General features: G+C 36.0%; 2 protein-coding genes across 2 annotated transcripts; both read right to left on the bottom strand.

The window, feature by feature from the left end:
• Nucleotides 1-722: 722 nt before the first annotated feature.
• Nucleotides 723-7061, bottom strand: LOC116719346 (perforin-1-like). Its single transcript, XM_032561839.1, has 9 exons — nt 6792-7061; nt 6633-6712; nt 4547-4592; nt 4139-4281; nt 3914-4052; nt 3747-3827; nt 2501-2997; nt 2321-2414; nt 723-1196 (listed from the first exon to the last, which is right to left on the bottom strand). The coding sequence occupies exons 1-9, from the start codon at nt 7050-7052 to the stop codon at nt 987-989; spliced, it is 1551 nt and encodes a 516-aa protein (XP_032417730.1). The 5' UTR covers nt 7053-7061; the 3' UTR covers nt 723-986.
• Nucleotides 7062-14328: 7267 nt separating this feature from the next.
• On the bottom strand, nt 14329-19805 carry LOC116719343 (perforin-1-like). Its single transcript, XM_032561837.1, has 9 exons — nt 19531-19805; nt 19374-19453; nt 18877-18922; nt 18473-18618; nt 18249-18387; nt 18080-18160; nt 16036-16532; nt 15859-15952; nt 14329-14744 (listed from the first exon to the last, which is right to left on the bottom strand). The coding sequence occupies exons 1-9, from the start codon at nt 19789-19791 to the stop codon at nt 14532-14534; spliced, it is 1557 nt and encodes a 518-aa protein (XP_032417728.1). The 5' UTR covers nt 19792-19805; the 3' UTR covers nt 14329-14531.
• Nucleotides 19806-20468: the final 663 nt, after the last annotated feature.

Raw genomic sequence — 20468 nt, 5'->3', positions numbered from 1 at the left:
CCTGAAGCAAGTTCTACCGTACCCTTTGTTTTTATTTCCTTAATAAATAATCCTAAATAATTTCCATGCTGGGATGAATAAAGTAATTCTATTTTATTCTATTAAGGGCTGTCCCAAGTTACATAGTTTATTCTGTTATCTCATGCCTGTTACACAGTGTTGCTGTTTTTTCAGTTATTTCTTCTGTTATCTTGAGTGCAGTCACGCTGCACCTACAGGCTGACAGTTGAGTTTAGTTCCAGTTTGCTCTCTTCTGCAACTGCAACTGCAAGGCAGGAACTGAAAAACGCAGAACAATGGGAGAACAGCACAACTTCACACATCAAATACAGTGAACATAAGAACGTAGCAAACATAACACAACGTATATTAAATATTTCTAACACCTTTTATGCAGCAAATAAGAATAACAAAAAGCATTGAACATTCTGGCTCATGAGATGTCGTCACTGTTTTAAACATGACTACATGATGAACGATCATTTCAATTAATAAATGTCATCTGTGCCTCTTGATTGTGACCATAAAACTAAAGAAACAATGATCAGGTTGAAAATTATGTCCCCTTCTTCTCCGCTTTGCTGCATACAGACGGTCTTGACCAAAGAGTTTTGTGACACATCCTGTAATGTAACTATGTCTCACTCTCTTTTATAGCAACACATACAAGACATAATTCATACAACTAATACAAGATTTGTAGAAAGTATGTAAAGTCAACAACTTGTAGCAATTTCAAAAATTTTATTGTCATTAAAGGGAACACAATTTCTGGTTGCATATATTAAAGCGTAGTTATTTCTTGTGATTAAATGTTACACAGAATCTTGATTTTTTTTCATTGTACGATAATTACACATTTAGCTAGGTCGTTAACAAACTTAAGTGATTAAGTATAAATTGTGAGTTTCTATCAGATTTAGTGAGTTAATGTTACATGATGAATTGAAATGCTTTCATTCCCAAAATTCACCAATTTCCTGTCACTAAGGAGATGGTTTATAAAGGCTGCACTTTTCTCCAGTCAGATACGGGTCACAGGTCAGCGTGTATCTAACCTCAACATTTCCTAACGCTGATTTGCATGTGAAAGTGTGAGTGCCCTGGCTCAGGTACTTCATGCACTCCAAGAGGAGGTCGTGATATTTCCAGTCTTGATCCCAAACCTCAATCTTCAGAGCCAGCCTTGTGTCCACCTTCAGGAGAAAATTTGAATGGAGAATTATTCAGATGCATATTTTCCCATTCAAAGTCAAATTATTTAGGTGATAGTGAAAATAAAACTGTTAGCCTCTCGCATCTCAAAAGTTGATAAATGCAGTGTAATCTTAGCCGAAACACAAAGCATGAAATGCATCAGCTAGGCTTTGTCTGTTTATATATGTGTGTACAATATACTGTACAGTATGTGTAAAGTGATTTCTGTTCAAATATTTTCAGACTTTTTTTCTGTTTTTACTTTCATTTGTACTCGACCATAAACATCATGAAATGTGAAAGGTCTAATCAAGTAAAAATAAATTCTTTTTCATGAAGATGCTGAACCAGTATCTCAAAATATAAAGAATCTACAGCCTGGATTGGATCTAGAAATGGAGTTGATTGTCCATTCCCCAAGTTTGCCTGCACAATATGCTTTTTGTCTGCATTACATATCATTGTTTACTTTGATTGGTCTTATTTGATTCGATTTATTTATTTCAGACAGGTTTTTAAAAACAATTGTTCATAAAGTTTTTACTTTGACATTAAAGGTTTGTTTTGGACATTTGTTGTTTGGGCAGCCAACTTTTTATGCTCATGATTGATTGTAAAAGCAATAAGAGAGGGTTATCACTTCCTGACTCCACAACAAGATTAGCAGAGCAGTGAGTGTGGGAGCCGCATGTCCACAGACATCCAGGTTGGTTGTGAGAACCGAAACAAGAACAAGTCAGGCCTAAAGGGAGGAGCTATTTTCTTGTTATTGTGGCTGCTGTCTCATGCAAACAACAAGTTGAAGCACAAATTAGTTAATAATCAATAATTTAACATAATTTTGTTGCAATGGAAACTACAACACATTTCTGATAAATGATATTTGACCCAATATAAAATGTTTGCTAACAAATTAGTTTGGTGGCACCAAAGAATGCTTTCTTTCAAGACTGATGCATAAAAACCCAATTTCTCACTTCTGGTAATTTAATGTTTATTTTGCAAAAATAGATTCTGGTATTAACTCCATATTTTCTGCTGCATCAGCAGAGTAAATAGATTAGTTTGTCTGTTGTTGAGTAGACAAACTAATCATTAATCTGTGATGATAACGTTTACTGACCTTGCCCAAATCAAACTCAGCGTTCCACTGAGGTTCATCGGATATAATCACTTGGGTCTGGTGGGATATGGAACCATAGAACATTTTGGCATAGCTGTCAACAAAAGAGGAGCCATATAAAAGGTGTGCTCATCAGGTTCCATAAGGTCTTTGTTTTTTTTTACCTTTGCATCAACCCACCCGTCAGTCTTTCCAATCACATCTCCGTATAGATTCCAGCCTCGAACAATGGTCACTGATAGATTTCCCCTTGAGGCATGCAGAGGGCAGCAGTCAGAGGACAAATTAGGAGTGGTGGTCTCACAGTCTGGCTCTTGGGGTGATTTCTTCACAGCAGTGTCCTTCAAATACTGCTCAATAGCAGTTTTCACCCCTTCCTGTTGAAGCTTGTTTGGCACGAGCTGATAGAGAGGTCGAAAGGAGAACGAAACAACATCTGGTTGTTCTATCAGGCTCTTTAGCCAGTTCATGTGGGCTGTGGAATCATTTTTGTAAATTGAAAACTCCCCCAACCAACCATCTCCTCCTAACACCTCTGAGTAGTGTTGGTGAAGACCAGAGCTGAAGTTAGTGGCAGAGTCCTGGTTTAGTAGGACACCCATGCAAGACTTCGGGACATGAGAGATTTTCATCTTCCCCAAGCCAACAGCAACGCCCATAGATAAACAGGAGTGGATCTGGATGGAAGAATAGGAAAGAGATTTTTAAAAAAGCTGCATTTCACCAGACATTTACATAAAGAGCCAGACACAAGCAGAGAAGAATATGTTCATGTAGAAATCCTTTTAAATTAAAATGGACAAAACAAAACAAAACAAAAAAAATTACACTGAAAATACTTAAAGTAGGTTGTTGAAAGCGATGAACTACATATTTTGCAGCTTCATGTATTTGGTAATAATATAAGCAGGGGTGTAAATAATTTTAAATTCTTGCCGGTACTATGACAATAATTTTAATGAGGTACAATGTGCAAATAAGTATGAAAATAATAATAATAATAATAGTAATAGCAATAATAATAATAATAATAACTTTAGTTTTACTTGAGTACCTTACATTATTTGTACTGTTTCCACCGCAGCTATCATGTATAAACATCGATAAACACTTTTACTTTGTAGCATGTGCAGTAACTTTTTCATCTCTGTCTTTTCTTTTGAACAAATTAGCTACTGTCTTCTGCAATTTTATCAGGTTTTGATTTCATTTGATTTAAAAATTCATTGTCTGCTGTGTTTTCCCAGTTTTTATTCTTATTTTATTTTAAAATGATAAGCAATTTATTTTTCTTCCTGTCCCACTGCAAGCGGCATTTTTTATGTCTTTGTGAACCACCTGTGTAAAATGATCAGCAAGCAACGTCTTTTATAAGTTATCAAGCCTATGGTTGTGTAAAAATCTGTTGTTTTGTGCATTTTGTTACCTCACTTGAGGTTAACCCATTCAGGGTGGACAAGCAACTTCGTGAAGATGTCAGTCGTCTCAGTCGCCCTCCAAGTTCAACCTAAAACAGGTTTAAAGTTCTTTAAAATGCTTCCCTGCAGAAAAATATCTGTAACTAATTCACAATGTGTGTGCCAAAGTTCTCACCAGTCTGAAGTAGTGTGTGCCAAAGGTTTGTATGAGCTTTCTATACTCATTCCTAGTGGAGTAGTTGTAGTGACTTGGCAGGATGTCTAACTGCTTTTTGAACTCTACGCTTAAGGGAGGTGTGGGTGATAATATAAAACTAGACACCAAGACAAAATTAGACAATTATTTCAATAACCATGACCTGTCAGAACTCAATGAAAAAAAATCTAATTTCCATCCTACTCATAATGGTTGCAGGTGACACTGTGTGTGCTGAAAATGTAGCGGTCCTCTTCGATCTGTTGTTTAGCGAACTTGTAGGCGTTGTAGCCGGTTCCTCCCACATCGAAGTTGTCAAACAAAACCTTTTCAATTTCCAAGTCAAACTGATGAAATTCAGACAAAACAAGTATTTTATAAGGTGTTAAACAAGAAGCCATATTTTTTATCACTATGCTAATCACTTACTTCAGTTCTAACTGAATGCAAAGTAAAAAAGATAATAAAATTCTTGGAATAGCACATATTAACTGAAATGAAATGGTGAAAGAAAGAAAATCAAGCAGCAAGGTTTCTATCAGGGTTGTGTTATCAAAACTCAGGGCTGCATTGAAAATATTCTGAAATGTTCAGCTTTGAGTTGTTTCTTACCGTCCAATCATTGGTGTCTTGGGATGTGTAAGCCTTAACCAGAGAGCTGTTGGACATTTTAAAGGAAGTAATTATTATTAAACATATATACAGTTCATTTTTTATATTTCTATTTAGGTGGTTAAGCATTGCAGCTTAGTGAAATTGTTGATTTTTGAACCTCTAAGCAGGTAACAAACACACTTTTCATTCTTCTGTATTAGAAAATATTTTTTTGGTTTCCTGTGTTATTCCAATTTTCAATATTAGGTCTGCAATACTTCTATGTTGAAAATCCTCATAATTAACAGAAATAAAGGGTTTAAAAATTCATATTTGTGGAATTATTCTATATAATATGTTTCACTTAGTGATAAAACTTCTGAAACAAATTGACTTTTATAGAAATAAATTCTAATTTATTGAACGAATCTGTATTTGCCTATTTTCTTCACTTGGTGATTTTAATCAAAATTTCTAGTTTGTTAATTTTCCTAATCAATTATTTATAGTTATTCACAGTCAAACTGATTCTCATTGTTGCAGGATGGTCTTTGAGCACATGTCCCTTTGTGTGTGTTTTAGGATTTCTCACCTTGTAAGTCCCCATAAGAAGTGCTGTCTTTGAGTCAGGGGTTTGGTTTAGGACTAAGGAGTGACTTGAATTTACGTCGGGTTTCAGGTCAGAGTCAGATTTTTATATGCACAGACTAAAGATGTTAAGTTGTAACAGACAAAGTGAAATAGAAATGAGGGGTGAACTATGCAACAAGCCCATAAAATATTTGAAGGTGCTCGACTTAAAAATAAAAGTCTGTCTGCTGCTTTGAAATGCAATTACAGTCAATAAGAAAATTGTTTAGGTTTTAACTCAGAAATTAAAGTTCATGAAGTTAATTTAACAAGAAGAGACATGTTGTCTAAACATTGTTTTTTAAGTTCTGTTAGCACATTAATCTTGAATTGTGAGTTTTAACTTATAAAAAAAATAAATTTAATACCAAATAATCATTTCACAATATGCAAGAAAAAAAAACTGCCTTCACACGTTTCTCTATTATTTTCACTCACCTTATCAAGTTAAATTAAATATGTATTTTATATTGGAAAAATTAAAATTCTTGTTTCAATTTGATTAGAACAAAAATGATCATTTGCTAATGAATTTAACAAAGATCGACATAAAAACATAAATTCTGCTCAAAAACATTTAGCAGAGACTTACAACTTATTAAACTGAACATTTGCCTTAATAACACACCAAAGTCAGATCAATGTAACACACATCCACCTCTGGATACAAAACCATGCCGCTAAGCATTCTGGGAAATAGTTCCCATTCCTGTGTTTTTCTTCTTTTAGTATTTTTTAGCACCAACCTATAAACTCCAGTTTATTCAACTCTTTTAGGTTTGACAAAATGATTGAAAAGCTAACATATCTTAAATACTGTAAGATTGTCTTTCACAAAGTCACATATTTAGGTTAAAAATCTAAAACTAAATTTATTTATATTAAAGACTAGAAGATAGTAGACACAACTAAATGTGGCCCAAATGTTTTACAGTGTATAAGGCTGCCCCCGCTCTGCAGAACATGGTCAGTGCGCTACAGGGAAAGAGAAGTAAATACACAACCTCAGACACCCTCCATAGCTTTGATACCTTTCAGCTGACAGTCTAGACGTGCTCCATGATTTGTCTCAAGTTTGGGATTTTGTTTTTACAACTTAACTCTCCTTCAAACTTTACCACATTTTTTTTGTTTTACTTTGGTCTTCATGATGCTGTTTGTAACCTTAACTGTGAAATTAACTGAGAATAAAGGTGAATTTTAAAAAAGATTATACATTTATTCTAGGTGACCTATGAAGTCAACTGGTTGCAGTTGAATATATTTATAAATATCAGAATATCAGTTTAAATGCACACCACATATTTCATATTTAGCATCTACTTACGAATTATCCACTATTTGTTGGTCTACCACATAAAAGTCCAATAAACATACACTGTTGATTGGAACATGTATCAAATATCCGGTAATTGTTAGTTTAATTATGTGATTCAACTTTTACAGTGTTCACAATCCGGTTTAAATACTGTACCTAACAGAGGTGTGATAACTGCTGATGATGTCAGCACTGCATTGACTGCTGGCACTCCAGTCCACAACAGATGATGGAAGCTTAAAATGAAGAAAAGTCGCATTATTGTTAATCCCTCAAGTCAGACGTGCTGCTGCTTATTTATGCATCTTTAATTACTTTTTGGTAGGCATGGTTTTGAAGAGGGTTGGAGCAGAGAATGCAGGTTTCTCTGGCGTTCAGGTAAGTCTTCACATCAATCACACGAGCTCTTTTTCTCTGCAGTCTGACTATATCAAAACCTTTCCCCACCATCTTGTGGCCTGGTACAAAAGGAGCAGCATCACACTCTCTTTGGGTCCCGATCCGACAAGACAGAACAGAGGAGTGAACAAGGAGGACGCTCAGGAGAAGAAGAGCTGAAGTTGAATCGGGCAGCATAGCTGTAGTCATAAGCTAAAAGATAGAGAGAAAAGAAATTAAATTGTTTTTTACATAGTGTATGGCATTTTCCTTATTTTTATGACTTATTTATATAACTTTGTATAAGAAAGGGGTCTGCATAAGATTGACATGACACTGTCATAAACATAACAGCTGTCATGAACATGATTACGTTTTCATGAATATCTTAGACTGGTCACATCATAAATATGGGCTTTATAAGGCTTTTGCAAAAATAAAAAACAACTGAACAGAGAAACATTTGCAAAAATGTACATAAAAGATCAAACATGTATGAATTAAATGTGTAATTGTTTCAATAAATATTTAAATGTATTTAATACATGGGTAAATATCTGTTTACAGTGCATTTCACTGTAACAGTACAGCACAGTTACCCATTGAATTTGGAGGGTCTGGCTGACAGATAAAATAAAGTCAGGATGTGCTGCTAACACAGGACAATAACCACAAATGAATAGAAGTCAGATTTAATGGTTATATATTGTTTAAGCATATTGTGATTATTACTTGCCCATGCATTAAATACAGTTCAATATTTATTGAAACAATTATTTATTTAATTCATTTGAACTTTTCTGTGCATTTTTACATATGCATTTCTGTTCAGTTATTTTTTATTTTTGCATGTGTTAGCATAAGCCAATATCACATTTTTGAGACAGAGTATTTGTTTACGGGAGCAGCAGTTAATGATGGTGAAACATTAGTAAACAGTTCTAGATAACACAAAAGGTTTCAGCCAGTAAATACTTGTGAAGGAAACAATGAAGTTAATTCATTAATCTGATTTCATTCCCACTTTATTATTCTTTATATTTCTTTTCTCTTATCAGTAGTTATATTACATGCCAGTAGTTAAAGAAAGAAGTTATTCACAGAATAATTCAGCTGTGAAGTTGGGCTATTTAGTTAATAAATTCTGAGACTCGATTAAAAATAAGCATATCAGTGATTGTTCCTTGTTGTGTGAAGAGTTTCTTCATTCCCTCATCAGAGACTAAGCTTGGCTTTATTAATTTAATAATAAATTATGGATTACAATTCATAATAATTACATAAGCCAAACGTCGAAGCGAGTTCTGATTCCCAACAATTTTGATGTCCTCTTGTAAGGTTGCTACAACATTTTTGGTTTCCACAGATCTTTGATTTCAACAAACAGCCACACAGCTCCACCACATTAATATCAGTGGAATTATAAGTTCTAGGGCTGCACTGATTTATCAGATGGCAAGGAAACTAGTCACTGCATTTCATGTTAAATAATGCATGGGCAGGCAAGATGCCCAATTTATCTGTGTCAATTTTCCTAATTTTAGGAAACCGGTGATCTGGCAATTTTTATATGTGAAGCCAATCTTATCCACCGATTTTATCTACCTTGGCAAACGTATTTAAAGCAACTGCTATCTTCTGCTCTGCTGTGAGAGGTTTGACTAGTTTGCAGTTAACAAAAGTCACCCCACTGTTGGTAACTCATCAACTTTCTTCCTATATTTAGCAAGATTACAGACAAACAAATTAATATCAGCCACAATTGAAATCAGCAGGTCAGGATTTTTATAATATTTTTAATCGGGGATCAGGCAGAAACCTGCAATCGGTGCACTTCTAATAAATTCATGAGAAAAATATTTTCTATAAAAATTTTTTTACAACTCAATAAACACGCAATATTTTTAATTGCTGTAGTGTATTCTAAACAAAGATACTCTTTGTATATTAAAAAAATCTTACCTGTCCAAAGCAGACTGAAAAGAAGTTGAAACAAGCAATGTCTAAGTTAGCTGAGCTGAGAACTGTGGTTTATAAAGCAGCAGCCCTGGAGAGATAAAGATTCATACAAAACATTGTGTAAAGGTCAATTGAATGTAGTTACTTTGTTTCTTGTAACTGCCGCTGAAGTTTGAGGATTTTATTTTAGCAATGATCTTTTTAGAATATCTACGCTAACAGAACAAACAGTTCTACCGGAACTTTTTGTTCCGGAAGAATAAATAGTTTTTCCGGAACTGCAATGAAGGAATAGTTTAACATCAAGTCAGAAAAAACACATAAAGAGCAACTCTAAATTTAGCTTCAGTCAATAACAGAACAAGGTAACAGTGATTGAAATTTATTGAAGTATTTTAATTCTGTGATTGTGTTTCACTCATAAAACAGACAGGAGTTATTCTTTATTTTCGGCAACTAGATTTTCTCCACTCTGTCTGTGATTTTCTTGGAATTGTTATCTCTGGAACAGCCGGGCATTGGAGCACAGAAAAACCGTTACATAGTTTCTACTTCCAGTTGCAACTTTACAACTGTCACTACTTCCGGTCACGTAGCACACAGCTCTAATTCTGTAAAACATCTACGTTCGAACAAAAATAACTAGGCATAATGTTTTAAACAATAAAATTAATAAGACAAAAGAAATGTATAAAATAAATGGATAAAAGAGTATTTTATCCATAACTTTAAAAAAACTGTAATAATTTAAATGAAATACTTCTACGGTACAACACCCTCTGCCACAAAAAAAAGTTGCCTAACAACATTTTAACATTTTTGTCAATGCAGAACAATGATATCCACAAGAACTAGGATTAAAGGTAAGTTAACAGGCAAGTATTTTAACAAATATTACAATATTGCAAGGCTTTTTGTGTCATCTTCATTAAATGTTGTCATCTTGCTTCTCATCTTCCATACAGCCTGTGTGTCATACAGAACTGTCTACAGTCCATTAGTACTAAAGGGTGAAAAGTCTAAAGTGTTGATGGGCCCCACAAAATCTTCACCAAGGGACAAGGAAATTACCCAATATACCCCGATTCGTCACACATTTCAATAACACGCCATAAAATTTCTTACTTTAACTTTTTGAACTAACTTTTATTCTCGTTTAATTACTCTCTGTAGTGTTCTTGTCTAAATAATGGTATAAACACTGTCAATATAAACATAAATCTGTTCTCACCAATGACAGGATAAAATTACACAAGGCCCAGACCTCACAAATACTTCTCATAGAATACAAAGACACTCTGCCTACTGAAAGATCTCTAGGAATACACTGGTGTACGGAGTCGAACACTTTCACATTTAAGGTGAACATACCACCTTAAACCACAAGAAGAGGAATTCTTTCAGTTGTTAACTCAGTTTATGATTTAATGATTTTATGGACCAGCTCAGAGCCCCCACCACCGCACTTAGCAAGTTTTCTGGGGGAAACCCTGAACGGGGTGCTTCCATACAAGTTCATTCATTCCATTCAAAGCTCTGCTGAACTCATGAATCCATTGAACAAACCCATAAGTGAGTTAGTTGAGTCATCAAAAGTGTCCCTGGCAGTCCTTTGAACAATTCCTGGTTTCACTGGTTTCACTGGTCCGGGTGGGCATGCGCATAAGTCTGATGTCCAGTGTCCTTGGTCATCCATCTGTATATAGTCCTCAACATCCATCTCCTCGTGATAAGGAGCACACAACACACAAGCAGAAGAATGACAATTAGTATTACTACTACAGTTAAGCCTATCTTGACTGCAAAAGATTGGGTCAAGATAGAGGCCTTCCATGGAGGTCATGGAAAGGCCTCCAGGCTTTCCATGACCTCCATGCATGTTCTGTCCTGCATTATCTTTTACTTCCGCTTTCAGTTTACTAAGCCTGGTCATTATTGCTTTAAATGTGTCTTTTGTGGGGTATGCATAGGAATGTATGTGCAGCATTGATTGGCGAACATATGACAAACTCCTCCCATGTTAGCCAAAATCCAATTAATGCTCAGCGTATTTGTCTTGCCATTCTTCTCATTTCATGGAGTTGCTCTCCTAGGGCCACAGATTCTTCAACAGTAAAGTTTATCATTCCGATGGTTACAATAAACATAGTTAATCCATTCAACATTTTTGTTAATTGTAACCCAACGTAAAATGGATTCAAATCCTGCAATAATTTTGTGTTGTGCTTTAAATTCATCTGGAATTCCTCTTGGTGCACCTCTAAGATTCAGATATATTCCTTCATTTAACCCATAATCCCCCAGGCTTCTATAAAGCCCTGTTTTATTGTCATGCATTCCTACTAAATCTTTAACTCCTTCATACACTAGGGTTACTGGTACTTTCATAGCAACCAGAGGACAAAGGCCCACCCATTTCAGGAGTAAGGTATTCATTAAAATGTCATCACCACACATCCTGTCATAATGGGAGCTATTCACTTGACACTTGACCACAAGCAGAACACATACAGGAGACCATGAAATCAGATGAATAAAGTTTGTTTTGAACAGAACAATGAGTGTAGTGTGTGATTCTTGTCCCGGAGATACTGGATCAGGATCGTCTGAGTTCTGAAGGTAGGGGAGATGAGAGGTAAGAAGGCAATTGAAATGAGACTGAGAAGGCGACTGAATGAAGCTTACTGAGTGAATTGAGGTTTATCCACCAGGGTGAGAGGTTGGGTCACTGGAGTTTGGGTTGCTTGTGGGGGAAAGAGATGTCTGGTCCGGGTTCAGATGATAAGAGGAGTTACAGAGGTTTCTGAAGGTTGCATATGGAAGTTTCCAGCTCAAGACCATGGAATCTGATTTTCTAGCCACTGGTCCTCATCCCAGCCACTTCACACTCAGCTATAAACTGCTCTAGTGAAAGCTATAGATCACGACCTGATAAAGTCAATGGGACCACATCATTTAATAGACCTTGTCAGGTAGGCTTAAGAGTGTTACCCCTGTCAGGTTTAATCACCCAGAACATTGAAATACACAGGAAAAGACAAGAGAGTTAGTTTCTTTTTACTCACGAGGAGAATGGACAGAGACGTACTCAATTACAATCTCGACCCGCTCTGAAAATACGTCCTGTCGAGCCCTCTCTTTTTATTGAAACAGAGTATGCCCTAATCACAATGCACGTTGCATCTCTAAGGGAGGAAACAAAAAATATGCTGCTGCAATGTGATTCACGGTTTCATAAGATAAACTAGAGCATTTACTAAGGACAGTATGACTGTATAAGGCTAATCAGCACCATTACGCTATAAACTATAAAAAATCTTATTATAAACATGAAGAATAAACATGAATGTGTAGCCGTCTGATTAGAACAAGCTGGCGCCGGCTGTCTCTGCATCCTTCAGCAGGGCCTCCTTCAACATACTCAGAAACATAGTTAAAGTAATTCAACATTCATGATGCATGAACAAAAGAAGCAAATGTTTGATAACATAATTGTATATACAATTTCTCTAACAACCCCTCTGCAATTGGAGCACACCATCTGGCCCCCCTTTTTAAATAGGAAGAACATCACTCCAGTCTGCCAATCCAGGGGAACCTCCCCCGATGTCCATGCAATATTGCAGAGTTACAGTAAGTCACCCAACACAACCCTACAACATCCAGACCCTTAAGGAACTCCGGGTAAATCTCTTCCACCCCAGGGCCCTTCCATCAAAGAGCTCTATAATTACCCAGGAGACCTCATTCCCAGAGATCTGAGAGCTCGACCCAGAATTCCCAGTCTCCAGTCATGTTAGTGGGATTGAGGAAGTCTTCAATCTATTCTGCCCACTGGCCCACAACATCCTGAGTCAAGGTCAGCAGCACACAATCCCCACTATAAACATTGTTGGTACTGTACTGCTTCTCCCTCCTGAGACACCGGATGGTGGACCAGAATTGCCTTGAAGCTGTACCGAAGTCTTTCTTCATGTTCTCTCCAAACTTCTCCCATGCCTGAATTCTTGCCTCAGCAACCACCCGAGCCGCATGCAGTTTACCCATCAACTGTTTCCGGGGTCCCTCATGCCAAAAAGGCCCCTGCAGGAGTCCTTCTTCAGCCTTGCAGCGCCCCTCACCGAAGTTGTCCACCAAATGGGTCCGAGGGTTGCCACCGAGACAGGCACTGACAACCTTGCGGGTACAGCTCCGAAAAGCCGCCTTGACAATGGAGGCGCAGAACAAGGTCCACTCATACTCAATGTCCCTTATCTCCTCTGGAACGTGTTCAAAACTCTCCGGGAGATGGGAGTTAAAGCATCATCTCACAGGAGACTCTGCCAGACATTCCCAGCAGAACCTCACAATACATTTGGGCCTGCCAGGTCTGAACAACAGGCCTGTTCAGACCTGGCATATGATATGATAAAATCTGATAAAATCATATTTTATCCAGTAAAATATGATAGGATCAAATAAATTTGATCCAATCAAATTTATTGGATCAAATAAATTTGATTTAAAAAGGAAAAAACAATTCCTTTTTAACTGATAAGTAGGAAATCTGACTAAAGAAATTTGTATGTAGCAAATGGCATCTGATTGATGTTTTAAGTTTTGTAAAAGTTGCCCTGGATTTTTGAGCGCATCATTATGAACACATACAAAATTGTTCCCCAAACAAACTAAATGATGCCATTTGATTGGCCTTGAAATGGCTCATATAGCTCATCCAAATCCCTTTTTTCTACTCTGCTAAAATGCTGCATCTGATGAAACATAGAGCATATTTGTCATCATTAATGGAGGTGTTTGAAATATAGTAAATTGGCAGATTTAAAAAGGAGAAATTTGACAAACTCGGAGGAGCACTTTGTCCGTCTCTAGGAAGAAATTATATTATTTATATGAACAGTTTAGCAACTGGACCCTCCTCCCCCTGGTCCGCAGGAAATTTGCGAAGACTTCACCGATCCGAGGTACTAAAAAGGTTGGGGACCACTGTTCTAAAGGAAAACTGTGAAATTGTGGTGCCTGGACCTTTTATGTAATAAATAAGAATAACAAAAAAACATTGAACATTCTGGCTCATGAGATGTCTTCGCTGTTTTCAAACATGACTAGATGATGGGAGATTATTTCAATTAATAAATTTCATCAGCACCTCTTGATTTTAACCATTACACCCTAAGGAAACAATGATCAGGTTGAAAAATATGTCCCCTTGTTCTCCGCTTTGCTGAAAACAGAAGGTCTGACCATACTTTTTTAGTATACCTACGTCTCTGCCGTTTCTAACAAACCAAATCTTGAGAAAATCATGTAAAAATGTTTATTTTAGTTGGACATAAAGCTATAAACAGTTTATGGTTAGTGAACTACATAGCTCACCAAACTTGCTATTTTATAGTAACATAAATAAGTCATAATTCATAATTACTTCTCTACAACTAATTATACAAGATCTGTTGACAATATATGAAGTCACCAATGTGTAGCAATTTAAAACATTTTATTGTCATTAAAGGGAACACAGTTTCTGGTTGCATATATTAAAGCATAGTTATTTCTTGTGATTAAATGTTACACAGAATCTTGAATATTTTTTATTGTACATTTAACTGGGTCTTTAACAAAATTAAACGATTAATGATTTTGAGTTTTTACCAGATTTAGTGAGTTAATATTACGTGATGAAATGAAAAGCTTTCATTTCCAAAGATCACCAAGCTCCTGTCAGTCAGGAGATGGTTTATAACGCTCGCACCGGTCTCCAGTCAGATATGGGTCACAGGTCAGCGTGTATGTGAACTCAAGGCGCCCTCTCTTTATTGAGCACTTGATATGATGAGTGCCCGGGGTCGGGTTCCGCCTGCAGTCTCCGAGAAACTGGTCATAGAACAAGTCCTTATCCCAAACTTCAACCCTCAGAACGTTGTTTGTGTCCACCTTCATGAGAAAATTGGAATGGAGAATCTTTCAGATGCATATTTTCCAGTTCAAAGTCAACTTTTTAACATGATATAGAAAATAAAACACATCTCAAAAGTTGATAAATGCAGTGTAATCTTAGTTGAAACACAACAGCACAAGATATGAAATACATCAGCTGGGCTGTGTCTGTTTACACAATATATGTGTAAAGTGGTTTCTGTTCAAATATTTTCAGATTCTTTTCTGTTTTTACTTTTATTTGTACTTGACCATAAACACCGTGAAATATGTATTGTCTAATCAAGTAAAACCAAATTCTTTTTCATGCAAGTGCTGACTCAGCATCCCAAAACATAAAGAATCTATATGTGACTGTACACAGTTCCACCTACTGGACTTGGAACTAAGAATAGAGTTGATTGTCCATTCCCCAAGTTTCCCTACACCATATTCTGTTTGTCTGCATTACATATCATGTATACTTTGATTTGTCTTATTTGATTTGATTTATTTATTTCAAACAGGTTTTTAAAAACAAGAAAATAAGCAATCAGTAGGATTGGAGTACTTTGACATTAAAAGTACGTTTTGGACATTTGTTGTTTGGATAGCCAAATGTTTATGTTAAACGCAATAAAAGAGGGTTATCACTTCCTGACTCAACAACAGGTAAGCAGAGCAGTGAGTGTGGGAGCCGCATGTCCACAGACACCCAGGTTGGTTGTGAGAAAACTGAAACAAGAACGAGTCAGGTCTAAAGGGAGGAGCTCTTTTCTTGTTATTGTCGCTGCTGTCTCATGCAAACAACAAGTTGAAGGACACATTAGTTCATGAACATTAATTTATTTGCAATTTAAACTACAACTTATTTCTGATAGTAAATGATATTTGACCCAATATGAAATGTTTGGTAACAAATAGTTTTGGTGGCACCAATGAATGGATCAGCTTTCTTTTAAAACTGATGCATAAAAACTCAATTCTCCTCACTTCTGCTAATTGAGTTTTTATTTTCGCCAAGATAAATGCTGGTATTAACGCTATAAATTCTTCTGCATCAGCAGAGTAAATGGATGAGTTTCTCTGTTGAGATTTTTTAAGTAAACCTGTGATGATAACGTTTACTGACCTTGCCAAAATCAAAATTCTCGTTGAACTTCGGATTGTTGGATTTGACCATGTGGGTGCTCTGTTTTGTGGAACCGTACCATATGTGAACAAAACTGTGAACAAAGGAAGAGCTATATAAATGATGTGCTTATCAGGTATCACTAGGTCATAGTATTCTACCTTTGCATCAACCCACCACTCAGTTCTCCCAGCAATATCTCCACTGATGTTGTAGCCTTGAATAATGGTCACTGATAGAGTTCCCTTTAAGGCTTGCTGAGGGCAGCAGTTAGAGGACAAATTAGGAGTGGTGGTCTCACAGTGTGGTTCTTGGGGTGATTTCTTCACAGCATTGTTCATCAAATACTGCTCAATAGCAGCTTTCATCCCTGCCTTTTGAAGCTGGCCTGGCACAAGCTGATAGAGCGGTCGAAGGGAGAACGAAACAACATCTGGAGTATTTTTCAGGCTCAGTAGCCATTTTGTGTAGCTTATGGAATCATTTTTGGAAATTGTAAACTCCCCCAACCAACCATCTCCTCCAGACACCTCTGTGTAGTGTTGGTGGAGACCAGTGCTGAAATTAGTGGAGGAGTCCTGGTTTTGTAGGACATTTTTGCAAGACTTAAGAGCACCAGTGAGTTGCGTCTTTCCCAAGCCAACAGCAACACCCAGAGATAAACAGGAGTGGACCTGGGGGAAAGAACAGCAAAGAGATTTGATTTGTTTTTAAAGTTGCACTACTCCAGACATTTGCTTAAAGAGACAGACACAAACAGAGAAGAATACAAAAAAGAAGAAGAAAACAAAAAAAAATAACTCTTAAAAATACTTAAAATAGATTATTGGAAGTGATCAACTTCATTTGGTAATAATATAAGTGCAGCCTAAGAAACACCGCTGTAATTTAATATGTGACTGTACACAGTGCCACCTACTGGACAACTGGTATAGGTTCACAAAAACAATACGTAAACACACGTGACCTGAATCAAGAATGTTATATTTTGAGACGTGGCACACTGTTTCCTCCTCATGACACACTTACAATTAAAAATATTTGATTTGATTGATTTATTTGAAACAGGTTTTAAACAAAAGACACGCAATCAGTAAGACAGAAAACTTGTGCATACACAACCAAGAACAAAACAATGAGTTTACCACTACTTTTCTGTTTGAAAAGGAGTAGGGAGAAGTCATGAACACTTATTTAATTCCTTGCCTCAATTTAAACAAACCTATTACTTACCAACTCAATAACTATCTAAAATTGTCATTAAACCATGTAATATTCATGTGCCTATACAATATACAATATACATTATAATGTACATTATATATGATATATAATGCACAATATACTGTGCTAATGCACCAACAAATAAATTGTATTGCATAGACAAAATGGTTACAAACTAACTCATAGCAAGACAAAAAAAACTACGGATCCACAATAATAATAATTTGCTCTAATTTACGGTAAAATACCATTAAGTCCACATCAGGACAGGTTGGCCAACCTTGTCCAATGTCCCGTATCAGTGACTGGCTCTCCAGTAACTTTCTGGTTCTAAACACTAGTAAGACAGTAAGACTATGATTACGACTATGATTACACTAAGTTACAAAAAAATATCGTTTGGAAGTTGTCTATGTTTTTTTTTTACTGAATTGGGACTATTTTGCACCTTTGAATCCAAAAATGACAATGAAAAAAAATTGTTCTAACAGAGTGTATTATTTAAATGATACAAATTTGGATTTCTGTAAACTGAGTAATAAACACTGATGAGGGTAAGTACATGTAAATTAAAAATTAAGTCTTCATTGTGCAAAACTCGGGGCATGAACTTCTGTTTCTTTGAATGCCTCGTATGCTCAGCAGCAGGGATATCTCTCTTCAGAGTCCAACAGTAATCAGCCATCATGACTGCATCCCTTAATATGTAGCTTAGTTAAGAAAGTTGTGATTTTTGGATTCAGTACATCAAAATTACCCTAAAACAACTGAATAACCCCAGACAATTTTTTGGCTGTTGACCAATGATTGCTCCCAGGTACTTCCATCAAAAATCATCCAGACAATTGTATCTTTCTGCCCACTAGACATCAAAGTTAAAAATCAAAATCAAAGTTAAAAAATATAGGTGTCACATCTGACTCATCAGTAGGCGTTAGAATCATGGAAGTATAATACATGGTTGTGTAAAAATTGGTTGTGTTGTGCATTTTGTTACCTCACTTGAGCTTAACCCATTCAGGGAGGACAAACAGCTTCGTGAAGATGTCAGTCGTTTTAGTTGCCCTCCAAGAATAACCTGAAACAGGTTTTAAGTTCTTTAAAATGCTTCCCTGTAAAAAAATGTCTATAACTAATTCAAATTGTGTGTGTGCAAAAGTTCTCACCAGTCTGAAGTAGTGTGTGCCAAAGGTGTTTATGAGATCTCCATACTCATCTGCAGTGGAGGAGTTGTAGTGACTTGGCAGATTTTCTGACTGCCTTTTGAAATCTATGCTTAAGTAAGGTGTGCTTGATACACGAAAACTAGACACCAACACAAAATTAGATAAATATTTTTATAACCATGACCGGTCAGAACTTAATGAAAAAAGTCAAATTTCCATCCTACCGATAATGGCTGCAGGTGATGCTGTGTGTGCTGAAAGTGTAGCGGTCCTCTTTGCTCCTTTGTGAAGCAAACTTGTAAGCATTGGAGCGGGTGCCTCCCACATCTGACTTGCCAGACTCCAGAACATTTTGAACATCCAAGCCAAACTGATGAAATACAGACAAAACATGCAGTTTATAAGGTGTTAAATAAGAAGCCATATTTTTTATCACTATGCTAATCACTTACTTCAGTTCTAACTGAATGCAAAGTAAAAAAGATAATAAAATTCTTGGAATAGCACATTTTAACTGAAATGAAATGGTGAAAGAAAGAAAATCAACCAGCAAGGTTTCTATCAGGGTTGTGTTATCAGGGCTCCATTGAAAATATTCTGAAATGTTCAGCTTTGAGATGTTTCTTACCGACCAATCATTGGTGTCGTGGGATGTGTAAGCCTGAATCAGAGAGCTGTTGGACATTTTAAAGGATGTAATCATTATTAAACATCTATACAGTTCATTTTTCATATTTTTAATAAGGTAGTTAAGCTTTATAGCTTAGTGAAATTGTTGATTCGACTATTGTTATTTTAATACCATAGACTTATTAGGTAGGTATTCATAAACTACAGTTATATTCAGTAAATTTGAATGTGCTTCCATATGTGGCTCGATTTTCAGATTAAAAGTACTTTTTTAAAATAACTTCTAAGCAGGTATTAAACACACTTTTCATTAAACCAGTATAAATGCACACCATATTTTTCATATTTTGATTCCACTTCCACTATGTGTTGGTCTGCCACATAAAGATCCAATAAATATACTCTGTTGATTGGAACATGTAAAAAAAAATCTCGTCTTTGTTAGTTTAATTATGTGATTCAATGTTTACAGTGTTCACAATGAGGTTTAAATACCTGGCAGAGGTGTGATGACTGCTGGAGATTTCAGCAGTGCATCGATTGATGGCACGCCAGTCCACAACAGAAGATGGAAGCTTAAAGTGGAGAAAAGTCGCATTATTGTTAATCTCTAGTCAGATGTACAGCTGTTTATTTATGCATTTTTAATTACTTTTTGGTAGGCATGGTTTTGAAGAGGGTTGGAGCAGAGAGTACAGCTGTCAGCGGAGCTCAGATAAGTCTTCACATCAATCACATAAGCTCCTTTTCTTTGCAGTCTGACTATATCATAACCTTCCCCTACCAGGTTGTAGCCTGGTACAAATGGAGCAGCATCACACTCGCTTTGGGTCCCGATCCGACAGGACAGAACAGAGGAGTGAACAAGGAGGACGCTCAGGAGAAGAAGAGCTGAAGTTGAATCGGGCAGCATAGCTGTAGTCAAAAGCTAAAAGATAGAGAGAAAAGAAATGAAATTGTTTTTTACATAGTGCATGACATTTTCCTTATTTCTATGACTTATTTATATAACATTGTATAAGAAAGTTATATGCTAACATGCAAAAATAAAAGATAACTGAACAGAGATAAGCCATTAAGACCATTACTAATTCTATTCAATTCATATCATAGCCCTGTGCTAGCAGCATATCCTGAATTTATTCTAATTTATGCTATACATAAGATCCTTAAAATGAATGGCACTATAAGCAGATATGACATTTGAATAAGTGTTTCAGTAATCTAATATCAGGCTTTTGAGTTGGAGCGTATTTGTTCATGGGAGCAGCAGTTAATGATGGTGAAACATTAGTAAACAGTTCTAGATAACACAAAATGTTATAGCCAGCAGATATTTGTGAAGAAAACAATGAAGTTCATTCATTAATCTGATTTTATTCCCATTTTATTATTCTATATATTTATTTTATCTTGTCAGTAGTTAGGTTACATGCCAGAAAATAAATAAAGAAATTATTCACAGAATAATTCAGCTGTGAAGTTGGGCTATTTAGTAAATAAATTCTGAGACTCAATTAGAAATAAGCATATCAGTGATCATTCCATATTGTGTGAAGAGTTTCTTCATTTCCTCATGAGAGACTGAGC

This window comes from Xiphophorus hellerii, chromosome 5 (genome assembly GCF_003331165.1).
Source record: "Xiphophorus hellerii strain 12219 chromosome 5, Xiphophorus_hellerii-4.1, whole genome shotgun sequence".
NCBI classification, from domain to species: Eukaryota; Metazoa; Chordata; class Actinopteri; order Cyprinodontiformes; family Poeciliidae; genus Xiphophorus; species Xiphophorus hellerii.
This window is presented reverse-complemented; position numbering and strand designations above follow the sequence as displayed.

Excerpts from the sequence above, each read along its gene's own strand:
- LOC116719346 (XM_032561839.1), bottom strand. The coding sequence starts at position 7,052 with ATGCTGCCCGATTCAACTTCAGCTCTTCTTCTCCTGAGCGTCCTCCTT. Across the intron at positions 6,713-6,791 it reads AAAACCATGCCTACCAAAAA|CTTCCATCATCTGTTGTGGA; the intron begins GTAATTAAAGAT and ends CTTCATTTTAAG. Across the intron at positions 2,415-2,500 it reads GTGATTGGAAAGACTGACGG|CTATGCCAAAATGTTCTATG; the intron begins GTGGGTTGATGC and ends TTTTGTTGACAG.
- LOC116719343 (XM_032561837.1), bottom strand. The coding sequence starts at position 19,791 with ATGCTGCCCGATTCAACTTCAGCTCTTCTTCTCCTGAGCGTCCTCCTT. Across the intron at positions 18,923-19,373 it reads AGTCATCACACCTCTGCCAG|CTCTCTGATTCAGGCTTACA; the intron begins GTATTTAAACCT and ends AATGTCCAACAG. Across the intron at positions 15,953-16,035 it reads ATTGCTGGGAGAACTGAGTG|TTTTGTTCACATATGGTACG; the intron begins GTGGGTTGATGC and ends CTTTGTTCACAG.